This window comes from Narcine bancroftii, chromosome 2 (assembly GCF_036971445.1).
Source record: "Narcine bancroftii isolate sNarBan1 chromosome 2, sNarBan1.hap1, whole genome shotgun sequence".
In the NCBI taxonomy this organism is placed as follows: domain Eukaryota; kingdom Metazoa; phylum Chordata; class Chondrichthyes; order Torpediniformes; family Narcinidae; genus Narcine; species Narcine bancroftii.
In genome coordinates, this window is record NC_091470.1 from 92,562,390 (window position 1) to 92,588,948 (window position 26,559).

The window sequence follows — 26,559 nt, forward strand, 5'->3', positions numbered from 1 at the left end:
ACCATCAATAATTGATCAAATCCTTGTCTAATTGAAAAATCAAACATACTGTTTCTTTTGCAATTTTTTTTAAGGAAGGATGTTTAATGTCTTTTGAACAGCTGGAAAGCAAATTTGGCTTACCAAATTCTCTCTTTCTTTGATATTTACAGATTAGAAATTTATTAAATATCATATTACTGATTTCCCATTTGTATATCCACCAGATCACGGAAAGGGTTATTTAGAATTATATGTGATAGATTATTAACATTACATCCATTACTTCATGATAGATTAAAAAGCCTTGGGAATTAGAACTTGCACTAGATCTATGGGACAATTTTTAAACTGGTGAATACATCTTCTATATGTGCCCGACATTCATTCATCCAATTCAAAGTGGTGCATCATGATTATATGTCCAAAGATAAATTGGCTAGTATATTTTCTAATATTAACCCTATTTGTGAACAATACAAATCTGGAATTGCTACATTGAAACATATGTTTTGGTCTTGTTCATGCTTAGAAAACTATTGGAAAGAAATATTTAATATCTTTTCAACTATATTCCAGGTGGAGCTACAACCCAATCCAATAACTGCTCTTTTTGGGGTTATTGACCCAGACATGGAGAGTTTTTCTGTACCTGTTCAACAGGTTGTGGCCTTTTCTACATTGTTGGCTACAAGAGCCATCCTATTCAAATGGAAAGACTGTAGACTTCCAATAGTATTTCAATGGTTTTCTCATAATATGTCCTGTTTAATTTTAGAAAAAATTAGATATCATGTATTTAATTCATTGGTGAAATTTGAAGATACATGGTGATCTTTTATGTTTTATTTTCATACGATTTAAATGTTTCTAATATGATTAGATGTGTTAACTCTTCCAGATGAGATATAGTTTTACCTTTGTTTTTGATTTACGGTAGGAACCAAAAACTACAAAATATATGTAATCCTCAGGATAAGCTGCTCGGATGTTGTTAGTTAACTTTTTTATTCAAGTAGGTTAGGTATTTTTTATACAATAATTTTGAATTTTTTAAATTTCACTCATTGCAGTGGAGGTTTATACTGTTTTACCAACCCTCTTTTCAATCTTCTTCAGCATGATGCTGAACCAAGCCATGAAAGACCCCAACAATGAAGACGCTGTTTACATCCGGTACCGCACGGATGGCAGTCTCTTCAATCTGAGGCGCCTGCAAGCTCACACCAAGACACAAGAGAAACTTGTCCGTGAACTACTCTTTGCAGATGATGCCGCTTTAGTTGCCCATTCAGAGCCAGCTCTTCAGCGCTTGACGTCCTGCTTTGCGGAAACTGCCAAAATGTTTGGCCTGGAAGTCAGCCTGAAGAAAACTGAGGTCCTCCATCAGCCAGCTCCCCACCATGACTACCAGCCCCCCCACATCTCCATCGGGCACACAAAACTCAAAACGGTCAACCAGTTTACCTATCTCGGCTGCACCATTTCATCAGATGCAAGGATCGACAATGAGATAGACAACAGACTCGCCAAGGCAAATAGCGCCTTTGGAAGACTACACAAAAGAGTCTGGAAAAACAACCAACTGAAAAACCTCACAAAGATAAGCGTATACAGAGCCGTTGTCATACCCACACTCCTGTTCGGCTCCGAATCATGGGTCCTCTACCGGCACCACCTACGGCTCCTAGAACGCTTCCACCAGCGTTGTCTCCGCTCCATCCTCAACATCCATTGGAGCGCTCACACCCCTAACGTCGAGGTACTCGAGATGGCAGAGGTCGACAGCATCGAGTCCACGCTGCTGAAGATCCAGCTGCGCTGGATGGGTCACGTCTCCAGAATGGAGGACCATCGCCTTCCCAAGATCGTATTATATGGCGAGCTCTCCACTGGCCACCGTGACAGAGGTGCACCAAAGAAAAGGTACAAGGACTGCCTAAAGAAATCTCTTGGTGCCTGCCACATTGACCACCGCCAGTGGGCTGATAACGCCTCAAACCGTGCATCTTGGCGCCTCACAGTTTGGCGGGCAGCAGCCTCCTTTGAAGAAGACCGCAGAGCCCACCTCACTGACAAAAGGCAAAGGAGGAAAAACCCAACACCCAACCCCAACCAACCAATTTTCCCTTGCAACCGCTGCAATCGTGTCTGCCTGTCCCGCATCGGACTGGTCAGCCACAAACGAGCCTGCAGCTGACGTGGACTTTTTACCCCCTCCATAAATCTTCGTCCGCGAAGCCAAGCCAAAGAAAGAATGTATGTGATACATATACATATATATGTATATATATATGAGGGGCTGTGTACGGCCCCTCACCCCAAGTCCAAAGCCCGCTGCGCAGCTCAGACGGCAAAGTCCTCCTCAGCGACAAGATCTCCATCCTCAACCGATGGTCAGAACACTTCCAATCTCTTTTCAGTGCCAACCGCTCAGTCCAAGATTCCGCCCTGCTCCAGCTCCCTCAACAGCCCCTAAGGCTAGAGCTGGATGAGGTTCCCACCCTGGATGAGACATATAAGGCAATCGAACAACTGAAAAGTGGCAAAGCAGCAGGTATGGATGGAATCCCCCCAGAAGTCTGGAAGGCTGGCGGCAAAACTCTGCATGCCAAACTGCATGAGTTTTTCAAGCTTTGTTGGGACCAAGGTAAACTGCCTCAGGATCTTCGTGATGCCACCATCATCACCCTGTACAAAAACAAAGGCAAGAAATCAGACTGCTCAAACTACAGGGGAATCACGTTGCTCTCCATTGCAGGCAAAATCTTCGCTAGGATTCTACTAAATAGAATAATACCTAGTGTCGCCGAGAATATTCTCCCAGAATCACAGTGCGGCTTTCGCGCAAACAGAGGAACCACTGACATGGTCTTTGCCCTCAGACAGCTCCAAGAAAAGTGCAGAGAACAAAACAAAGGACTCTACATCACCTTTGTTGACCTCACCAAAGCCTTCGACACCGTGAGCAGGAAAGGGCTTTGGCAAATACTAGAGCGCATCGGATGTCCCCCAAAGTTCCTCAACATGATTATCCAACTGCACGAAAACCAACAAGGTCGGGTCAGATACAGCAATGAGCTCTCTGAACCCTTCTCCATTAACAATGGCGTGAAGCAAGGCTGTGTTCTCGCACCAACCCTCTTTTCAATCTTCTTCAGCATGATGCTGAACCAAGCCATGAAAGACCCCAACAATGAAGACGCTGTTTACATCCGGTACTGCACGGATGGCAGTCTCTTCAATCTGAGGCGCCTGCAAGCTCACACCAAGACACAAGAGAAACTTGTCCGTGAACTACTCTTTGCAGATGATGCCGCTTTAGTTGCCCATTCAGAGCCAGCTCTTCAGCGCTTGACGTCCTGCTTTGCGGAAACTGCCAAAATGTTTGGCCTGGAAGTCAGCCTATAGAAAACTGAGGTCCTCCATCAGCCAGCTCCCCACCATGACTACCAGCCCCCCCACATCTCCATCGGGCACACAAAACTCAAAACGGTCAACCAGTTTACCTATCTCGGCTGCACCATTTCATCAGATGCAAGGATCGACAACGAGATAGACAACAGACTCGCCAAGGCAAATAGCGCTTTTGGAAGACTACACAAAAGAGTCTGGAAAAACAACCAACTGAAAAACCTCACAAAGATAAGCGTATACAGAGCCGTTGTCATACCCACACTCCTGTTCGGCTCCGAATCATGGGTCCTCTACTGGCACCACCTACGGCTCCTAGAACGCTTCCACCAGCGTTGTCTCCGCTCCATCCTCAACATCCATTGGAGCGCTTACACCCCTAACGTCGAAGTACTCGAGATGGCAGAGGTCGACAGCATCGAGTCCACGCTGCTGAAGATCCAGCTGCGCTGGATGGGTCACGTCTCCAGAATGGAGGACCATCGCCTTCCCAAGATCGTGTTATATGGAGAGCTCTCCACTGGCCACCGTGACAGAGGTGCACCAAAGAAAAGGTACAAGGACTGCCTAAAGAAATCTCTTGGTGCCTGCCACATTGACCACCGCCAGTGGGCTGATAACGCCTCAAACCGTGCATCTTGGCGCCTCACAGTTTGGCGGGCAGCAACCTCCTTTGAAGAAGACCGCAGAGCCCACCTCACTGACAAAAGGCAAAGGAGGAAAAACCCAACACCCAACCCCAACCAACCAATTTTCCCTTGCAACCGCTGCAATCGTGTCTGCCTGTCCCGCATCGGACTTGTCAGCCACAAACGAGCCTGCAGCTGACGTGGACTTTTTACCCCCTCCATAAATCTTCGTCCGCGAAGCCAAGCCAAAGATGTATGTGATTGTGTATTTCAGTTTCATTCCTTTTTCTTCATTGTATTGTATTTCTTATAAAAACCAATAAAAAGGATTGAAAATGAAAAGGAATCTGTACAGCTACAGAGGCTGAGGAATCATGAGGGAGTCAGGGAACATGGCCCAGTCCTAATCAAGAGCTCAGTAGTGGAGAAGGTCAAGAACTTCAAACTCCTGGGTGTTCAAATCTCCAAGGATCTGTCCTGGAGCCTCTACAAAGAAGGCTCACCAGTGATTATACTTTGAGAGGTGTCTGAGGAGATTTGGTATGAAACTGAAGACTCTCGTAAACTTCTATGGGAGAGCATTCTGGCTGGTTGCATCACTGCCTGGTATGGAGGTGTCAACTCTTAGGACAAGAATAAACTCTAGAGGGTTGTTAACCCAGCCAGCGACGTCACAGGCACCAGACTTCACTCTATCAAGGACAACTACATGAGGCGGTGCAGAACATGCAATGTGACATGAAATTACCTTTTGCCTGCTGTAAGGCAGTCAGAGAAACATCATTAGTTTTGCCCTCTACCTTTTACATTACAAGAGAAAGAGAAGCAAAAATGGGTCCCTTCAGAGAGACTGAATGTCCATGGATTCTTAAAAAATCAGCCTCTATCCTCAAAGACCCCAACCACCCAGACCATGCCCTCTTCACTCTGTTAGCATCGGGGAAAAGGTACAGGAGCCTAAAGTCAAGCATTCAATGGCACAAGGACAGCTTCTTTCCCACTGTCATCAGATTCCTGAATAATCAATAAACCAAAGATACTGCCTTACTTTTTATGCCCTGTTATTGTTCTTATTTTTTATAGTCATGTTGTAAGATGGTTATCACGTGAATATTTACCCTATGACGCTGCCACAAAACACTGAATTTTATGACTTGTTCATGACAATAAATCCTGATTCTGATTCTGATCACTGGAGGTGAATCCATGGACACCCTTAAAGGAGCCATTTTTATTTCTCTTTCTTTTGTACTGTAAAAGATGGGGGGGTAAAACTAATGATGATTTTCTGTCTGTCTTACAACAGGTAGAAGGCAATTTCATGTCAAATTACATGTTCTGTACTATTACACGACAATAAAGGAATCTTGAATATTATGTGGAAAGATATGATGTCATCCACAGTAACAAAAAAAGAAAAGTTGAGCATTTTTTAGATAAGTACTGGGATTTTCTCCTGATATCCACTATGATCTCCTCGGTTATGTTAATGTTAAGCGCAAGGTTGAGGAACTTGAGGACTGACCAAGCAGGGTGACAGATGCCCTCTAATATGGACCTCAGTCGGGAAAGCCAGCCCTCCCCAGGAAAATAGGAAAAAAGTTAGGAAAAAGCAAAACATAACAAAAATAGAATATAAGAAATAGAAGATAAAGATACAGAGAAGATGGCTTCCAAGAAGGAGAAAGTAAGAACAACTGAAAAAAAAGAAGTAAAAATGTCACTGGAGAAGAAAGAAGAAGGCCTTACCTGCACGAATGAACAGGACACTGTGGTGACAAGGAGTGCCCGACCCTCGAGGTCAGTGCCTGCCCAATGGAGTCACGACCCACCAGCCGGTGCAATACAAAAATGGCTCTTGGAGCCAAACAAAAATGCACAACTGTGCAATCAAAGGAGAAAGAGGACACCGGTGGGAGGGAGGCTCAGCAGAGGAGCGGGCTGTCACAGAGCAAGCAGCTGAGGGATGCCCAACACCAGGGATCTCAGCTGGAAGATAAGGAAGACAACAGAGGAAGGAGAATGAAACAGACGTGGAAAATAGATGGAGGAAGACCGACAAGAAGCACAACAGACGAGCAGCCCAGGAGGAGAGGACCAGCAACAAGAGGCCCAGCAAGAAGTGGCCTGACAAAGAGATACAAGCAGCTCATCAGGAAAAACAGAAGAGACACAGACACAAAGAAGAGAAGAAGAAAACACAAACACAAATACAGACGCAGAAGAAGAGGAAGAAGAGGAAGACCAAGATCTTCACAGAGGAATAGGAGGTAAAACTGATTGACAAAGAGAAATAAAAGGAAAAATTGATGAAAAGAATAGAGATAAAGTCTTTTTTGAAGAACAAATGAGGTCACTAAAAGAATGATTATCATTAGAATTTAATCCAATTAAAAGGAAAATGAAAAGAACAGAAGATAAAATGCAAAGGTTAGAACTGGTCATGACAGAAATAGGGAAAAGAGTAGAGAATGTGGAAGAATGGGAAATGGCTGTAGAAATGGAAGTAAATGACTTAAGAGAAAAGTTGGAAGAAAGTGACAAAAAAATTAGAGACACAAGAGTTGTTATCTCAGAAAATTGATATGTTGGAAAATTATAGTAGGTGAAACAACATAAAAATAGTGGGCCTGAAGGAGGGTGAAGAAGACACAGACATGAAGGAATTTATAAAAGTATAGATCCCGAAGGTCCTGGGAATGACAGAAATGCAGGAAGAAATGGAAATAGAAAGGGCACACAGAGCATTAGCTTCGAAATCACAGACACATCAAATATCAAGATCCATTAGTAGTAAAAGTTTTGAGATACACAACAAGAGAAAATATACTGGAATGGGCAAGGAATAAAATTATAGAAGATGATAAACCATTGGAATACAAGGGTCAAAAAATATTTTTTTACCCAGACATAAGTTTTGAACTCTTAAAGAGGAGGAAGGAATTTAATACATCGAATCAACTTTATGGAAAAATGGTTACAAATTCATGTTAAGACATCCAGCTATGCTTAAAATATTTATACCGGGGAGCAAAATAGACTGTTCTCGGAACCAGAGAAAGTGCAAGAATTCGCAGAACATTTGCAAGACAGGAGAAGAGATGAAGAAATGTAACAAGAATGAAGAACGGCAATAAAGTATATATAAAGATGTAAAAACAATGTATATATAAAGAACTAAAGAGGGAAAAGAGAAGGGAAGGAAGGGAGTAAGGGGGAAAAAAAGAAGAGAGTGAGCTTTGTTATATGTGTTTTTTAAAAAAGTGTTTTCTGGAGAGGGTTAGGTAGAGGGGGAATAACCGTCACTGCAAAATCAGTTGATGCTGCGAACAAGATAGCAATCCAAATGAAAAGGGGAGTTGCGGTTGCCCGGCAAGGGGTATGGCGCAACTCAGAGAGGGGGGAAACATTTGGGGTTAAGGTATTAGTGGATGTGGAAACTGCAGGGGTACTTTATGTCTTAAATGTGTTGTAGTACATTAAGTGTAATAAGAGAAAACTAAGAGGTAAAAATGGGGAAAAGGGGGATGGAGGTGGCGTAGAGGTGGAAAAGATGTGTATGCAAGATATAAGATGGCCATGTTGAATTATATGACTATAAACATTAATACATTAATACATAACCAAATTAAAAGGAAGAGGCTACTAAATTTATTGAAGAAGGAAAAAATAGATATAGCATCATTTGTGCAGAAAATGCATCTAACTGAAGTGGAACATAACAAACTAAAGAGAGATTAGATAGGACACGTAAAGGCAGCATCCTATAATTCAAAAGCTAGAGTTGTAGCCATACTAGTTAACAAAAATGTACCAATCAAAATAGAGGAGGAAATAATAGATCCGGCAGGGAGGTATACTCAGAATTTTGGCATTTGCTCAATATATATGCACCTAACGAGGAGGATCATAAGTTTATTCAGGATATTTTATGAAGATTGCAGACACACAAAGAAATATATTGATAGGAGGGGATTTTAACCTTATTTTGGACCCAATATTGGATAAAACTGGACAAAAGACAAGTAAAAAGAATAGATATCCAAATTTATGGTTAAATTAATGCAGGAAATGAAACTTATGGATATATGGAGGAGGCAACACCCAAGAGAGAAGGAATTTTCATATTATTCAAGTAGGCACAAAACTTACTCAAGGATTGAAGTATTTTTGTTGTCAGCCATATTCAAGGGAGAGTTAGGAAAACTGAGTATAAAGCTAGACTACTATCAGATCATTCACCCCTATTATTAGCAATAGAACTGGAGGACATCTCACCAAGAACATATAGATGGAGGTTAAACTCCATGCTACTTAAAAGAGAGGAATTTAGGGAGTTTATTGAATGCCAAATTAAAGCATATTTTGAAATAAACACAGGATCAATTTATATTATGGGATGCAATGAAAGCTTTCATTAATGGGTAGATAATAAGTTATGTGACTTAGATGAAAAGGATTACAATCAGGAAATAGAACAGTTGGAAAGGGAGATAGTAAGTACAGAAAAGGAATTCATAAAAAGGGATGATATAATGAAAAGGAGAGAATTGGTGGACAAAAAAATTAAATACAAAACATTACAAACGTACAGGGTGGAGAAGAACATAATGAAAACAAAGCAAAAGTATTATGAACTGGAAGAAAAAATGCATAAAATATTAGCCTGGCAACTTAAAACAGAACAAGCTAAAAGAACGATACTGGCATCAAGGAAAAGGGAGAAACAAATTACATATAACCCAACAGAGATTAGTGAAAATTTTAAGGAATTTTATGAACAATTGTATCAAACTAAGAACGAGGGGAAAGATGATAAAATAGAGGCATTTTTAGCTAAAATTGAACTGCCAAAATTGCAGGAAGAGGAACAAAACAAACTAATAAAACAATTTGAAATAGAGGAAGTACAGGATATATTAAAAAAGCTGTCAAACTTTGAAACACCAGCAGAGGATGGATTTATAATTGAATTTTATAAAACATTTTAAGATTTATTAATTCCTCCTCTCCTCAAAGTAATGAATCAGATAGAAGAAACACAAAACTTGCCAGAATCATGTAAGACAGCAATAATTACAGTAATACCAAAGACGGGGAAGGATCCATTAACACCAGCATCATATAGACCAATATCTCTACTTAACTCAGACTATAAGATAATAACGAAATTATTAGCAAACAGATTGGCCGATTGTGTACCTAAAATAGTAAAACAAGATCAAACTGGATTTATTAAGAAAAGACAAACAGCGGACAATGTCTGCAAACATATTAATCTAATCCACTCAGTTCAAGGAAATAAGAAACCAACAGTGGGTGTTGCTCTAGATGTGGAAAAAAGCCTTTGACAGAGTAGAGTGGATTACTTATTTAAAGTATTACAGAAGTTCAATCTACCAGAAAAATATATAAATTGGATTAAAGCATTGTATAATGGACCGTTGGTGAAGGTAACAGTAAATGGATATGTATCGAGTCACTTTATATTAAGTAGGTCAACTTGTCAGGGATGTCCATTGTTCGCCTTAGCAATAGAACCTTTGGCAGAACTGATAAGAATAGAAAATAAAATAAAAGGGATAAAAATAAAGGAGAAGGAGTATAAAATCAGCTTATTTGCAGATGACATCATAGTATACCTAACAGAACCAGAGGTATCAGTAAAACAATTACATAAGAAATTGAAGGAATATAGAGAAATATCGGGGTACAAGATCAACGGAAATAAAAGTGAAGTGATGCCAATGAGTAACGCAGAGTATACAGAATTTAAAAAAAAGAATCACCATTTAAATGGCAAGAACAAGCAATCCAATACCTAGGTATCAGGTTAGATAATAACTTAAACCACTTGTACAAACTAAATTATCAGCCACTAATAAAGAAATTGCAGGAAGACTTAGAACATTGGAAAGAATTACCGCTAATGTTGATAGGGAGGGTAAACTGCATTAAAGTACCTAAATTAACGAAAGGAGAAGGAAATGAAAATAATTGACTCAGTGGAATTTCTTGTTTATTTTTATTGAATGACAACATTGTTTGACTGGTTTAATGTATCTTAGATTTTGTACTTTAAATGGATGGGGGGGGAGGTAGGGAGGGTGGGATGGGAGGAGGGAGGGGGGAGAAAATGGCACTGTATATATTTGAAAAGGAAAATGTATGTATCATGGTCAATGTGGTTTATGGTGTGAAAAATAAAAAAATTAAAAAAAATGAACGTGTTCTCAAGGATACAATACTTATTTCAAACGTTACCAATTTCCTTAACAGAAAAATTCTTTAAGGAACTAAAGAGAATAATAAGGAAATTCTTGTGGAAAGGGAGGAATCCAAGGGTAGTGTTAGATAAATTAGCAGAGAGGTATAATCAATGTGGTTTACAGTTACTAAATTTTAGAAATTATTATACAGCTGCACAATTAAGGTATTTATTGGATTTTTACCAGACAAGGGAAAAACCAGACTGGACTAAGATAGAACTAGATAAAATAAGGGAAAAGGTACCGGAACATATACTTTATAAGTGGGATGAAAAGCTGGTGCAATATAAAAACTCACCAGTACTACATCATTTACTTAATATATGGAAGAAGATCCACTTAGGAAAAAAAAAACAAATTAACAAATACCAAAATTATTATTGACACAAAATCTGCTAATCCCTTTTACAATAGACAACCTTTCCTTTAGAGAATGGGAGAGAAAATGAATCAAAAGAATAGAAAACTGTTTTTTTGGGAAATCATTTATTAACATTTGAACAGTTGAAGTACAAATATGGAATAACTCATGGGTCAATGTTTGCATATCATCAACTAAAAGCTTATTTAAAGGATAAATTGGGAAACAGCTTGAGATTACCTGAAGGAAGCAGCTTTGAATATGTGATTACAGACACAATGATAATTAAAAGATTTATAACCAACATGTACATTAAGCTGCAAGATAAAGAAAATGAAATAAACTATAAACCTAAGCAGAAGTGTGAAAAGGATCTAAACATAAAGATAAAAAATGAAGTATGGGAAAATGTTATGTTCTGGAGATATGAAGAATACAATAAACACAAGGTTACACAGGGTATACATCACTCCTCAAAAATTAAAAAAATGGGATTCAACATTATCGGATAGATGTTTTCACTGTAAGAAGGAATTGGAACAACTTTACATGCAACTTGGGATGTACAAAAGTAAATATGTTTTGGGAAGAATGAAATCAGATACTAAATAAAATTACAAAAATTAACATACCAGAAAAACAGAGATATTTCTTTTAAGTAACATAAGAAGTAGAGAATTAGGCCTCAAATTGGATAAAGTGCAAAACAAAGTTCATTATGATAGCCTTAGCGATAGCAAAAAAATGTATAATGTTCACTTGGAAAATGGAAGAGAGCATGGTACATGGAAATGAATAAATGTATTCCATTGGAAAAAATAACATATAATTTAAAAAATAAAGTCACAATGTTTGAACAAATTTGGGAACCATACATGGAACATATCAGAGAGAGCTTGCCTACGACCTCCATCCCCTAAAATGAAAATGAAAATGACAAGAAGACAAAATGACTAGATTCAGTGTGTAATAAATAGATGATGCATTTTTCTTGTTTATTTTCCTTTGTGTGAAGATATTGTTTTATGGTTTTATTGTATTGTATATGTTGAATATTTATGGGTTTTGGATGGGGGTGGGTAGAGGGGAGGGAGGGAAAGGGGAAAAAAAGGGGAGAAAAGACCACTATGTAAATTTAATGAGAAACGTTTGTACATATTTTGGTTCATATGGTTCATAGTGTGAAAAATAGAAAAAAATAGAAAAAATAATATGGACTTCAGTAAGGTTCCTGACAAGGATCTGCATGACAGTTGGTTCAGGCACCCGAGATCTCATGGAAGCTGACCAATTGGTTCCAAAACTGGCTTCGTGACAGCGGGCAGAGGGCAGTGATGGAATGACAGTTTTGTAGGAGCCATGGAGTTTGTGGATAACATAAAAATTTGTGGTGTTGTGGATAGTCAGGAATATTGTATAAGACTTCAGCAGCATACAAATGACATGTAAAATTGAGAGGAACTTCAGCAGATGGAATTTAATCCAGACAAGTGTGAGGTGATACACTTTGGTAGGTCATATTGGGGTAAGGTGCATATGTAAATGGGACCAGAGTTCGAATTAGGTTTATTGACATGTGTCACAAAATTTGTTGTTTTGCAGCAACAGTATTGTGCATTACAGGTGCAAAATTGCTATAAATTAAATTCCGTAAATACAAGATTTAAAACAATTAGTGCAAAACAGAGAAAAGAGAGGTAGTGTCTGTGATTCATAGACCATTCTGACATCTGATGGCGGAGGGGAAGAAGCTGTCCTTGTGCTGCTGAGTGCATCAGGCTCCTGTACCTCCTTTCTGATGGTAGCAGTGAGAAGAGGGCATGGCCTGTGTGATAGGAATCCTTGATGATAGAAGCTGCTTTCTTGAGATACCGTGTTTTGTAGATGTCCTTAATGGAGTGAAGACATGCCATGATGTCTCAGACTGAGTTAAAAACCCTCTGGACCTTTCTCTTGTCCTGTGCATTGGCACCACCATACCAGACAGCGATGCAACCGGTCAGAATGCTCTCCGTGGTACACATATAGAAATTTACAAGAGTCTTTGGTAACATACTCAATCTCCTCAAACTCCTAACCACTGGGATGCTTTTTTCATGATTACATCAATATGATGGCCCCAGGATATGTCTTCAGAGATGGAATTTGAAACTCTTTACCCTCTCCACTGCTGACCCATCAACGAGGACTGGCTTGTGTTCTCCGCATTTCTTACTTCCTGAAGTGCACAATCAGTTCCTTAGTTTTGCTAACATTGACTGCAAGGTGGTCATTGTGATGCCACAAAACAAGCCGATGATTTCCCTCCGGTAATGTTTCCTCATTGTCATCTGTGATTCCACCAAAAACCGTGATACTAATTGGCAATTTATAGATGGCATTTGAATTATGGGTGTGGAGAGAATAGAACAGTGGGCTAAGCACGCATCCTTGTTGATTGTCAGTGAGGCGGAGATGTTGTTACTGATCTGCCCTAACTGTGTTTGTAGGATATTATAAAATGTGGATGAACAGAGGGACCTTGGGGTTTAAGTTCTCTAAATCACATACTGCTGCAGACATATCACATAATTTCCTTCAAAGCCTGCAGCACAGATGTCAGAGTTGTGATTTTTATAGTGCACCTTTAAAATTTAAACTTTAAATTTAGACATGCAACACTGCAACAGGCCAATTCAGTCCATGAGTCTGCTCCACTCAATTTATACCCCATTAACCTGCACGCCGGGTATGTTTTTGAAGGGTAGGAGGAAACAAGAGCCCCTGGAGAAAACCCATACAGAGAGAACATACAAACTCTTTACAGACAACATGGGATTTGAACCCCAGTAACAATTGCCATCGCTGTAAAGGTGCTACACCAACCTTGCTGATCGAATACCATCAGGGCACTGATGTGATTGTAGTTGGAATATAGAATGCAGTTCTGTTTACCATACCACACGAAGGAGGGCAGAGGAAATTGAAGCAGAAGCAGAAAACTGAGAGAGCTCGGTGATTTGAGCAGCATGTACGCTAAAGGTGTGTGTTGACATTTTAGGTGGAGAGCATGCAGCAAGAGGCCTGGGTGAACACACAAAACCTTTCTGCTGTTGTAGGGGTGTCAAGAACAAGAAGGCATAGGCTTAAATTGAGATAATGCAATTCTAAAGGAAATGTGTGGGAGAAGGATTTATTTATATAGAGCAGGAATGTGCTGCCAAAGGGAGTCAAGTACAGTCATTGTGTTTAGGAGACGTTTAGACAGAGATAGGCAAGGAACTGATGGAAGCAGGTAAATTTAATTTTTTTAAATTTTAATTTTAAAAAAATTTAGACAGACAGTACGGTAACAGGCCATTTTGGCCCCCAAGTCCATACAGCTAATTTACACCCCATTGACCTACACCACCAGTAGGTTTTTTTTTGGAATATTTTATTTTATATTCCATACATGCACTAAGTACAATTATTATAATACTAAAAATATCAAAAAAGAACAAATTGATTCCATGCATGATGGTTTGCACCCCACCCCCAAAATCTCATCCCTCCAACCCAACAACCCCCCTCAAAGAAACAATATATAAATTTAAAAAAATTAAACTTTATGGGTATCAAAAGAAAAAGGAGAAAGGAAAAGAAAAAGAAAAAGAAAAAGAAAGATCTCTGGATGGCAGAGAGAGATGTTGTTCAGTACAAATAATCAGTTCTAACATTAATGTATAGAGGAGAATCCCGCAGGGCTGGAGGGAGAAGAAGGCTATCACTTCATTATTTGAGTGTATGGGCACTAAATTTGTGAAAACATAAAGTACTTATTTCCTAAATTATAAGTAATTTTTTCTAAAGAAATACAACTTTGAATTTTACCACGCCACCTTGGCATAGTTAAAAAATTATCTGATTTCCAAGTAATTGCAATGCACTTCCTTGCAACTGCTAATGTTAAATTAACAAGCTTCATTTGATAAATTGATAATTTTAATTTAGGTCTTGGACCTTCAATATTTCCTAATAAAAATAAATCAGGACTTTGCAGAAAAGCAATTCCTGTAACTTGTTTCAAAAAGTTATGTAAAGCCGCCCAAAAAGAGTCTCACTTTGGGTCAAGACCACGTTGAATGTATAAAAGATCCTACATTTTCACCACACCTAAAACATTGATCTGATAAATTTGATTTCAATCTATTAAATTTCTGTGGTGTAAGATATAATTGATGTAAAAAAATTGTATTGAACTAATCTACATTTTGAACAGTGGAGGAAACGGTAGCCCCCACTCAGACATGGAGAGAACATACAAATTCCTTATAGACAGCGTAGGATTCAAACCCTTGTCCCAATCACTGGCACTGCATTAACCACTATGGCAACTGTGCCATCCAAATGGGATGACTGTGGGTGAGTAAGGAGTTATAATGGAAGTGGTGGGATGAAGGGTGGCCTATCACACTCTACCTCTGTCTTTCCCTACAGAAATGGAGAAAGGTTTGGGTCGTTCTCTATGGAGAGAGCACCTGTTCAGTTGCTCGCCTGGAGTATTTCGAGTTCAAGGAGGGTATGAGCCTGTCTGAGAGGCAAAGCACCAAGAAAACTGACAGCAAAAAAGTCATCAAACTCAATGACTGCATTCGGATCACAGAAGCCCTTGGCGAGAACTGTCCCAGCGAATGCCGATCCTTTCACTTGGAAACAATAGAGAAACTGTTTGTTTTTGCAGTGGACTCATCAGAGTATGAGGAGTGGAGTCAGAGCCTGTGTGAAGTGGCCTTTCCAGTAAGTTCTCCCAAGTATTAATACAAAAGCTGCTTCATGAAGTCACCTGCTGCTAATCTGATATTACGCCTATTCAAGATTATTTTTTTGATTGTCATGCAATAAAAGAGAAAATGTGATATTTCACATAATTTCCTTAAGGTAGACAAAGATTCGCCATCAGCAAAAATTGCCAGGTGCCCCTTACAAGCAGAGAAAGAGAAACAAAAGAGAGTTCCCCCCAGGGTCACTGAGTGTCCATGTCTTCACCTCCAGTTCTCCCGCAGCCTCATAGCCTTCATTCTGAACCGTGAGCAACCTGGGCCCCAGATCCAAACCTCTGACATGATCAGGAAGCCTCCAACACCCTCGGCACCCTCTTGCATCCCAGTTCTGATACCTGTACCTGTACCTGTACCTGTCTCAAGCCAGTCTGTAGCAGTCTACAGCCTGGTGTGAGCTTGTGTCCGCAGTCGCCAGCAACCCACATCCTGTGTGGGTTCCTTGGCTCGAGTCACTAACAGCCCACTGACTGTGTGTTCTTCAGGCTCAGAAGGAGGCTGTGTGAGCCCCTCACTGGTTCGCCACCATTGTCACTGTCCTGTAGATCATCTCCTCCACTCTCCTTCTCAAATGGTAAGCGAGGGGGAAAGCGAGGGATTGTTCTCCCTGTTTTCTGTTGCCCTGCGCCAGTCCTCTGCTTCCCTGGAGTCTGAATCCTCTCGTGGCCGCTGCCATCTTGGGCACAGAACCTGCGGTCGCAGAATTTTAAAATAAACCACTGTCGGCTCCTTTAACAGGCCACTTAAAGCCTGTACAGAGCTGATTTCAGTCATACTGGGTGGTTGAACCCTGTGGGGGAGTTCTGTGTCTCCACTCCACGGTCTCAGCAGGGCCACACCAGTCACAGCGCTGCCTCTACAGCAGCTCCGCCATTTTTTTGATGATGATGTGCTTGTGCTATTGAGGTTCAGTTAACTTCTTGCAAATTTATGGGTGATTTGGCTAACTGAAAACTCAAGTGAATATTCAGATTTCAGACCTTCAAATTGATCACATTTACTCAAGGACGGGCTTTCTAATGTAGACAAGAGAGACTGTGGATGCAAATCTGCTGAGTTCCTTCTGCATTTTGTGTGTTTTTCTAATTTTGTATATTTTGTCGATTTAAACAGAGAGATATCACATTGAATGTGTGAAAAACTCTTGGTAGATGCTGGATAGTGAATTTTCCGTTGCTTGAGTCTGCGCGTTGCGTGGTGGTGAACTAGCAGCAAGGCAGGCCAATTTTTTGCTGTTTATCTTCTGCGATTTTTTTTGCTGGTTGCTTAAGTCTGTTGATGATTATATTCTGGATAACAAGGGTTGTACTGTGCTTTTAAGATACTCTAGAAAGGAAAGTTGCCATTCATATCGCTCTGGGTTGCCAGAAAGATTATTTGTTAGTCTCCCATCAAAACTGGAAAGGGAAGTGGAAAGGGTCACAGCACAATGGAGAAAGTATTATAAAGGCTTCAATTTCTGTGGTGTTTGCCACAGCCCCCGAATGCACAGCCAGTTTGAAGTGTTGTCCCTGGTAGAAAATCCGGGCTGTTCGGGGATCGAGTGAGTCTGGATTTTCCAGATTCTTGGGAAATTCAAATTTGACAAAGAATAACGAAGAGAAGAACAGGTAATTTTTGATAGTTTATTCATTAGCAAATACAGCATGCTTCATTTATCGAAACAAACAGTTTTAAAGAAAAATAAAGTCAACAAGCATGTTTTAATGCTGTAAATCTGTGGCGCTTACGCACACACACAAAAGCTCACTAAATTTAACATGTTAAAAAGCTTTTGAAAAGTCTGGATTTTTAGGTGGTCTGGATTTATGGCATCCAGATTTTTGGATTTTTACTGTATCATAGAGCAATAATTATGGAAACATCAATGATTCAACAAGCTCTTGTACTGCTGCTTGAGTTCTGATCCTTAGCCGCCACACACCAAGGAAAACTTCACTGCTTTCCTTGGATGTAACAGTATGAAATTGTTCACAATTTGGCTCGCATGCAGAAAGCAGATAGAAGCAGATGAAACCAGCCAGAATGCTTTTCACGGTACATCTGTAGAAGTTTTTGAGAGTTTTCGATGTTTGGCACAACATCAAGGGCTGAATGGCCTGTACTTTGCTGTTATGTTCTATGTTCCATAACTACTTAGGAGGACCAATAATTCGACCTCGTTAGAAGACAGCATCTGAAGGTGCAGCACTCCCTCATTTCCAGATACAGTGTTAGCAGGTCCATTTCCTGGAGGGAAAGGTCAACCTTTAGGTTTAGTGGGAAGTGACTCACCTTGGCAACCACAGCCAACCTTACCCAGCATAACCATCAGTTGAGAACTCATGACAAGTCATTGGAATGCGCTGTTGTACCCATCAGACGAAGCTAACACATTAAGGTCTCTAATTTTGCATCTTCTGATGTCATCGCACACTTTAATGTGTCATAAGCTGCCATTTCCTATTTTAGAAGAGATAGAGGACAGAGATGGGAAATTGCAAGTCACAATGCTGCTCGCTGATATCTTTACAGGTGGACATTAATTGGAATGGTTTACATCCCTGTTTCAGGGAGTTTTTAAATAAAAAAAAAGGGCCCTTCCAGAGCACGAGCCCGTGCTCCCCAATTACACCCAATTGACCTACAACCTCGATAGGTTTTGAATGGTGCGAGGAAACCGGAGCCCCGGAGGAAAAGCCACACAGACGCGGGGAGAGCATACAAACTCCTTATGGACAGGGGGGGATTTGAACCCAAGTCGATGGTGCTGTAACAACGTTATGCTGACCATTAAGCCAACATGGCTACAGCCAGGAAATGTTGGACTGGTCCGTGAGAGAGCAATACTATGGGATATTTCCAAATTACGCCTGGATAAACTATAAACATAGCAGGGGCTAAGGAAACTGTGGGATATATATAATCATGTGATAAAGAAGTGTGTTCTTTTACTCAAAGAATGGAGATGAGATTAGACACTTGGATGACGAATTCCTGCCCCAGGCTCCTTCGATGTGATGCTCTCTCCTATCAGACCAGGAACTAGTTTTCTAGGTTTTGGTCCATAAGACATGGTTGGGCACAGTTAGCGCAATGCCTCTACAGTGGCAGCAATCAGGACAGGGCTTCGAATCCCGTGCTGTCTGTAAAGAATTTGTGTGTTCTCCCCATGTCTTTGTGGCTTTTCCTTGGGGACTCCTGTTTCCTCCCACTGTACTAGGAGTGTAAGTTAATTGGGTGTAAATTGGGTGCCACGGACTCATAGGCTGAAGCCTGTTACCGTGCTTTATGTCTAAATTAAAAATTTTAAAAGACCATAAAAGCAATCTGCTGCTGATACATTTCCCCACAGCCCCACTGACCGGCCTTTGATGCTCTGGCTAATCAATCTCTGCCTTCAAAACACCCAATGACCTGACCTCCGCATCTGCCTCAGGCAGCAAATTCCACACATTTACCACCCTTAGGTTAAAGAAATTCCTTTGTATTTCTATTCTAAACAGTCATCCTTCAATCCTGAAGTTGTGCCATCTTGTCCTAGACTTTCCCACTGTGGGAAACTGCAAGGACAAAGAGGAGATCAAAACAAGTTTAGCAGGCATAGGGAACCTTGATTTTTAAGGGATATTGGGGATCTGGTTCGGAGGAAGAATGCGGTGTATAGTAGGTATAGGAAATGGAGCAAATGAGGTACTTGAGGAGTATTAAAAAATGCAAGAAAAACCTCAAGAAATAAATCAGGAAGGCAAAAAAAGAGGTTGCTTTGGCAGACAATGTGAAAGAAAATCCTAAGGGTATATTAAGAACAAAAGGATAGTAAGGGACAAAATTGGTTCCCTTGAAGATCAGAGTGGTCGGCTTTGTATGGAGCCAAAAAGAGATGGGGAGATCTTAATTTTTTTTTCATTAGTATTCACTCAGGAAACAGTCACAGAGTCATGGGAAGTAAGGAAAACAAGCAGTGAGGTCATGGAACTGATGCAGATTAAAGAAGAGGAAGTACTTGCAGTCTTAAAGCAAATAATGGTGGATAAATCCCAGGCCCTGACAAGATATTCCCTTGGACCTTGAGGGAGGCTAGTTTAGAAATTACAGAAATATTTAAAATGTCCCTAGCCATTGTTGTGGTGCCAGAGGATTGGAGGGTAGCTCACATTGTTCCATTGTTTAAAAAAGGCTCCTGAGACTGATAAGGTTATATTTTATATTGTATATAGATATGTTTTAAAGGAGATAAATTGTGTTTTTTTTTAGTGTAGGTCACAAACAAACACAAATACTTCACGAAACAGATCTTATTTAAAATGCCAAAGCTCTCCTCAAGCCACAGTCCAGCCTCCCAGTGCGAAGAAGGTCATGTGGTTTTGCAAACAGATTTTTTTCTGAGAGAAAAGTTAGTTCTGCAGTTCAGTAGCTGGGACTAGAACATGACAAGTGACTTTTGGAAGCTTGTTTGAAACCCCATTTTGAAGATGGTTTGTGAGTTCTAAGGTCAGCCTGTTCAATGTTGGCTGTATAATGTTTCACAAAATAAGGGAAACAAAAAAGAACTCTGTGGTGACCTGGAGGAAAGAAGTTATCTGGAAAACCTGATGGGACAATTTTCTTAGGCAAAACACTGAAGTAGCTGATTGCAAGGAATCAGTTTGCGTCCAACGAGCAACAAATCTCTCTCTGAAAACCGACAAGAACCTTCCTTAGTGATAACCATTGATCTTTTAAGCACCAAAGCCTGGTGAACTTCATAAATGTTAAATTCTGTGCACAGTATAAGAATTGCCTGCAATCAGTGAACTTGGAGGAATGACAAGTGTTTTGTTTTAGACTGTGAATCAAAAACCTTTTCTGAACTTATGCACATTACACACACGAGTGCTTTGAATTAGAAGGGGTTAAATTAGATTAAGTTAATAGTAATAAGTTAAGGTATGATCCTGTTTTCATGTTTAAAGTAAATTAAAAGTAACTTTTGTTTAAGTAACCATTTGTCTTGGTGAATTTCCATTGCTGCTGGGTTTTGGGGTCCTCTGGGCCCGTCACACTCCAAAGTAACCCTGGAAATTATAGGCCAGTGAGCCTGATGTCAGTGGTATGTAAATTATTGGAAGGTGTTCCAAGAAACAGAATATACAATTATTTGGATAATCAGGGACTGATTAGGGATAGTCAACATGGCTTTAACCAATCTTATAGAGTTTTTTAAGGAGGTTACTAGGAAAGTTGATGAAGGAAAGGTTGCGAATGTTATCTACGTGAAAAGTCCCACATGGGAAGTTAGTCAGGAAGGTTCAGACGCTGGTATTCATGGTGAAGTAGTGAACTGGATTCAACAATTGCTGGATGGGAGAAATCAGAGAGTGGTGGGGAAAGATTGCTTCTTAAACTGGAGGCCTGTGACTAGTGGTGTGCCTCAGGGATCAGTATAGGGATTATTGTTGTTTGTCATCCATATCAATGATCTGGATGAGAATGTGGTAAATTGGATTAGCAAGTTTGCAAATGACACTAAGATTGGAGGTGTTGTTGCCAGCGAAGAAAGATTTCAAAGCTTGCAGAGGGATCTTGACCAGCTGATAAAATGGCCTGAAAAGCGGCAGATGAAATTTAATGCAGACAAGTATGAAGTGTTGCATTTTGGAAGGACAAAACAAGAAAGGACATACACGGTGAATGGTAAGGCACTGAGGAGTGCAGTAGAACAGAGGGATCTGGGAATACAGATGTGTAATTCCCTGAAAATGGCATCACAAGTGGACAGGGTTGTAAAGAGAGCTTTTGGCTTATTGGGAAGTTATGTTAAAGTTGGTGAGGCCAGATTTGGAGTATTGTGTGCAATTTTGATCACCTAACTACAGGAAAAATATTAAAAAGATGGAAAGAGTGAAAAGAAGGTTTACTAGGATGTTGCCCAGATTTCTGGAACTGAGTTACAGGGAAAGATTAAACAGGTCAGGATGTTATTCCCTGGAGTGTAGAACAATGAGGGGAGATTTGATAGAGGTATTTAAAATTACGAAGTGGATATATAGAGTAAATGTGTACAGGCTTTTTTCCACTGAGGGTAGGTGAAATGCCAACCAGAGGATGTGGGTGAAGGGTGAAAGGGGAAAAGTTTAGGGTGAACTTCTTCACACAGAGAGTGGTGGGAGTGTGGAATGAGCTTCCAGTTGAAGTGGTGAATGTGGGCTCAAGTGGAATTTGGACAAGCACATGGATTGGGGAGGTATGGAGGGCTATGGGCTAGGTGAAGGTCAGTGGGACTAGGAAAACAAATGACTAGAGGGGCTGAAGTGGCCTGTTTCTGTGCTGTAATTATTCTGTGATTCTAGGCTATCAGGTCAGCCAACCAGCACATACAAAGTGTGTTCGAGCACTGTTGAACCGAGAGGGCCATGGGATGAGCCAGGTGCCATCTGTTCTTTGCTTGTAATTTCTAGCTCTGACATTTACCAATGATCAAGCTCATTTTGCAGTTTGCTCTCGAACATCTTCCCCAACAACTATGCCTGCCTCTCACAATGTGGAGCTGTATCTTATTCCCTCGATTATAGGATTTAGGGACCTTCTTTTGCACAAAAGGGCACCACCTTCTTCACTGAATGATCATGTAAAAGAAAAATGCCCTGACTATTTCCCTTCAAACCCTTTTTCTAAACTTCCATCTTGTTGCTAAAGTCCTGAGGTTAATCAGAATCTGAATCCGAATCAGGATTTATTATCATGAAATTCATTGTTTTGTGGCAGCATCAAAGTGCAAATGTTCATATTATAACCATCTTACAAGATTACTATAAAAAATAAAGTAAAATAATAATAAAAATAATAGTGCACGAAAAATAAGGCTGTGTCTTTGGTTCATTGATTATTCACGAATCTGATGGCAGTGGGGAAGAAGCTGTCCTTGTGCTACTGAGTGCTCGTCTTTAGGTTCCTGTACCTTTTCCCTGATGGTAGCAGAGTGAAGAGGGCCTGGCCTGGGTGGTGGGGGTCCTTGAGGATAGAGGCTGCTTTTTTTATGACACTGCCTCACGTAGATGTCCTCGATGAAGTCTGGTGCCTGTGAGTTAATAACCCTCTGGAGTTCATTCTTGTCCTGAAAGTTGATGCCTCCATACCAGACAATGATGTAACCAGTCAAATGCTCTTCATAGTACACCATTAGAAGTTTACGAGAGTCTTTGGTGACATACCAAATCTTCTCAGACACCTCACAAAGTATAGCTGCCGGCAAGCCTTCTTTGTGATTGCCTCAATGTGGAGGCTCCAGACAGATCCTCGGAGATGTTGACAGCCAGGAATTTGAATTTCTTGACCCTCTCCCCAACTGAGCCCTTGATGAGGACTGGCTCATCTTCCCCTAACTTCCTCCTGAAGTCCACAATCATCTTCTCGGTTTTGCTGACGTTGAGCACAAGGTTGTTATCATTACATCATTCAATGAGCTGATCTATTTCCCTCCTATACACTTCCTCATTACCATTTGTGATTCTGCTGACAACTGTGGAGTCATCAGCAAACTTGTAGATGGCATTGGAATTTTGCCTGGCCACACAGTCACGGGTGTATAATGAGTAGAGCAGTGGGCTAAGCACACATCCTTAGGGTGCGCCTGTGTTGATGATCAGTGAGGAGGAGATGTTTCCAATTCGTACTGACTGTGGTCTCCGATGAGAAAGCCAAGGATTGATTTGCAGAGTGGGGTACAGAACCTAGGGTTTGATATTGCAGGCCAAGCTGTAGTCGATGAAGATTAGCCATATGTATGAGTTGCTGTTTTCGAGGTGATCTAGAGGTGAGTGGAGAGCCAGCGATATTCCATCTGCCATGGAGCGGTTGTGATGACAGGCGAATTGCAGTGGGTCCTGATCTTTATTTAGGTACGTGTTAATTTTAGCCATGACCAGGTTCTCAAAGCATTTCATCACAGTAGAAATTAGTGCTACTGGACGACAGTCGTTGAGGCAGCTCACACCTCTTGGGATCATTGGTGCCCTTTTGGAGTAAGTGGGAATGTCTGACTGCCACAATGAGAGGTAATGGTCAGCTACTTGCCAGTAAAACTCCTGGTATCCAATACCTACAAGGATTGGTAGATATAGGATAAGCAGGCTTTCCTGTTGTTTGAGACTCAATCTTACAGTGTCTGACTGTCTCCTGTATTAAGAATGAACAGTTTAAATAACAAAATACTACACTGAACAAACTTCACTTGCATGAATAAATAAACCTCAAAGAATTTTACTTTATTTTCAGTCACATGCTTTGAAAATATTTAACCTTTGCTGCATCTACAGGTTTCTCCCCCTCAACGAAGCCACCTGAAATGTGAAAAATAACATTATAGGTAATGAATCCACCCTTCCCGAAGTTTACAGATAAACCCCCTGACTGGTGCAGGAATAAGGAGACACTTTAAGAGAGTCAACCCAATGGCAAGCGGCATCAACCAGCTCTTCATCCTGGGCGATGCCATTTTATTCAAACATAACTTTATTCAAACAGCTGCTACAAGCAAAGTATGACCAAGGCCATGACCACTGGCTGAATATTTGCTCCCATCTTCACCAAAGGTTGATATGTTACTTCACAGAACATTTACTTTTGCCATTTTAACATATTTAAATTTTTACTTATTCTTATTTATTTTAATGTTATTTATTTATTTAGTTATTCATCCATCTATTTATTTATTTATCTACCTATCTATCTATTTATTCATCTATCTATCTATCTCTATTTATTTATTTTTCGTTGATTTTTTGCTGGTTGCTTGAGGCTGCTGTTTGATTGAATTCCGGATAACAAGAGTTTTACTGTATTTCACACTTGCTTATTTTCCTTTTAGATGTATTGGGGTGACCGACCATTGCTTAGTAAGGGTGATGGTTCCCAATGGTCAAACAAAATGATGAATAACTCCTTAACAATGGAGGAGAACGAGTTGTACAGCACCCACAAGGCTGGTAAGCAAGATTCCTTTACTTTTCTCATGATTGTGAACAATTTTACGTAAAGGGAGTCTCAAAAAGGCAAGGCCGAGAAAGTTGGCAGTGGCACTCATTCTCACATGGAAGTGGTTGAGATGATAGTGTGGTACATGTGTATATGGAAGAGAAAGGAACAGAAAGCTGTGCTGAGAGTTAGCAGGAATGATGGGGTAGATAAAAGAAGGCTTGTATGGATGGTAACCATGCAGAGGCCCAAAGTATTGAATGGCCTGTGGCTGTTACATATATATTTTTCTGTGTTGCTTTTGGCACAAATCACAAAAAAGTTTCTTCAACCAAAAGGACCACAATGTTCAACTGGGAAAGTGTGAAACAGGATTGCGAAGGAGCCAATTTGTCTGGCCTTAGTCTGCATTGTAAACGCAGAATTGCTGAAGGAACTCGGTCGGTCTTGTGGTGTCCAGTAGAAGGTATTACCCATGTTTCCCTTCTTTAAGGTATGAGAAAAAGCAGGCAGCCCCTGAATAAATGAATTGGCATGGGAGGAGTTCAGACCAATAGAGAAAAGTTGATAATTGTACATGAGAAAAGGCCAGAAGAGAGGAAAGGTGAGAAATTTTCGTGAGAAATTATTTGGTTCGAGGGTAAAGGAGACAGAGAGAAAAGAGAAAAGAGAGCAAGGGAGAGAGAGAGTGAGAAGGCCCTTTCAGGTGGCCTGAACACCCCATTGTAAAGCTGCATATTCTCCCCCCATGCGGCTAAGGAAGTATTCACCTGAATTCTCCGAAAGCACCTCCTAGGCGCTGATACCAACCCTCCTCGGGGAGGGATAATTAGTGGAGTGCCGGGCTCCGTCAAAGCACCTGAATGTGCAGCTGCTGTAAATGGCTGTCTGGGGATGGGCTGATAACTTTTATCAGCTGGCGACCCAACTCCCCGCTGCCTGACAGCCGCCACCCCTGCCCTGCTGCCTGACATCCGCCCCCTGCCCCTTTGCCTGACAGACCCTGTCCTACTGGGAAGGCAAGGTCGGCGGGGGCCTTCGGGGCAGGGGCGGCCAGCAGGGGACGTTGGGGCAGGGGAAGCCGGCGGGGGAATGTCATGGCAGGGCCACCTGGCGGGGGATGTCAGGGGGCGGCCAGTGCGGGCTGTCACAGCCCGGCTGGCTGCTCCTGCTCCTGGGCCGCTCTCTGTGGCTCAAAATGTGGCATAATAATGGCGGTCCTATAAACCCCCATACAGCTGGAACTGTGTGAGAAACAGAGCGGTTCCCCCTGTGTGGGGGTTTATGGGTAGGGAAGACGGTCTCATATTTATGACGGGTGGCACTGTGGCACCAGTTGCTCCTCCTCCATCAGATCCGAGGCGCACCAAGGTGTCACTGGATACGTTTAGGCCCTTTCAGGTGGACCAGACAATACTGCAGCAGCCTTTTAGGGCTGTCACCTGAAAGGTGAGTCTGCAGGTTAAGATCCACTCCTGCCACCGCACTCAAGGCAGAGGGTCCACCTGAAAAGGCTAATGAGAGCTACAGAAAAGGAGACATGGGGGGGGGGGTGGATTGGGGGATGGGGGATAGTGGTGTGGTAGTTGGCTAACAGAAACTGGAGAAATTAATGTTCATGCCGTCTGGTTGGAGAGTGCCCATATGGAAGATGAGGTGATGTACCTCCATTTTCAGTTTGGCAGTGCATGAGATCAGGGACGGACATTTCAGCAAGGGAATGGGATGGGGAATTGAAACAGGTGGCCTCAGGGAGATCCATGCCATTGCAAAGGACAGGGCCGAAGTGCTCAACAAAGACTCTCCGATGCAGAGGAGACAGCAATAGGAGCATTGGAGACTGTAGGAGATCCCTGCAGATTCACAAGTGATATGTTGCTTCATGTGGAAGGGCTGTTTGGGGCCCTGAATGGTGGTGAGAGAAGAGGTGTTGGCGCAAGTGGATCATTTCCTGCAATCACAGGGGTATGTGCCAAGGATGTGATTGATGTAGAGGGAGGAGTAGACGAGGTAGTCATGGAGGGAGTGTCCCTGCAGAAAGTGGAAAAGTGAAGAGCAGGGAAGAATTGACTGGTGGGATCTTGTAGTAGGTGGTGTAAATGGCAGAAGATGATATGTTGGGTGCGGAGGCTGCTGGGGTGGTAGGTGAGGATAGGGGAATCATCCTCATTATA

At 41.2% G+C, this 26,559-nt stretch overlaps 1 protein-coding gene across 2 annotated transcripts in view; it reads left to right on the forward strand.

Annotated features, from left to right (window-relative positions):
- LOC138753903 (docking protein 2-like) overlaps positions 1 to 26,559 on the forward strand; it is a 77,650-nt gene that overhangs the window by 16,372 nt on the left and 34,719 nt on the right. The window contains exons 2-3 of one of the 2 annotated variants that reach the window (XM_069917449.1): positions 15,111 to 15,410; positions 24,279 to 24,396. In XM_069917449.1, the coding sequence (XP_069773550.1) occupies positions 15,111 to 15,410; positions 24,279 to 24,396 (418 nt within the window). The remainder of the gene's footprint in view (positions 1 to 15,110; positions 15,411 to 24,278; positions 24,397 to 26,559) is intronic. The other variant, XM_069917450.1, reaches the window with a different exon arrangement.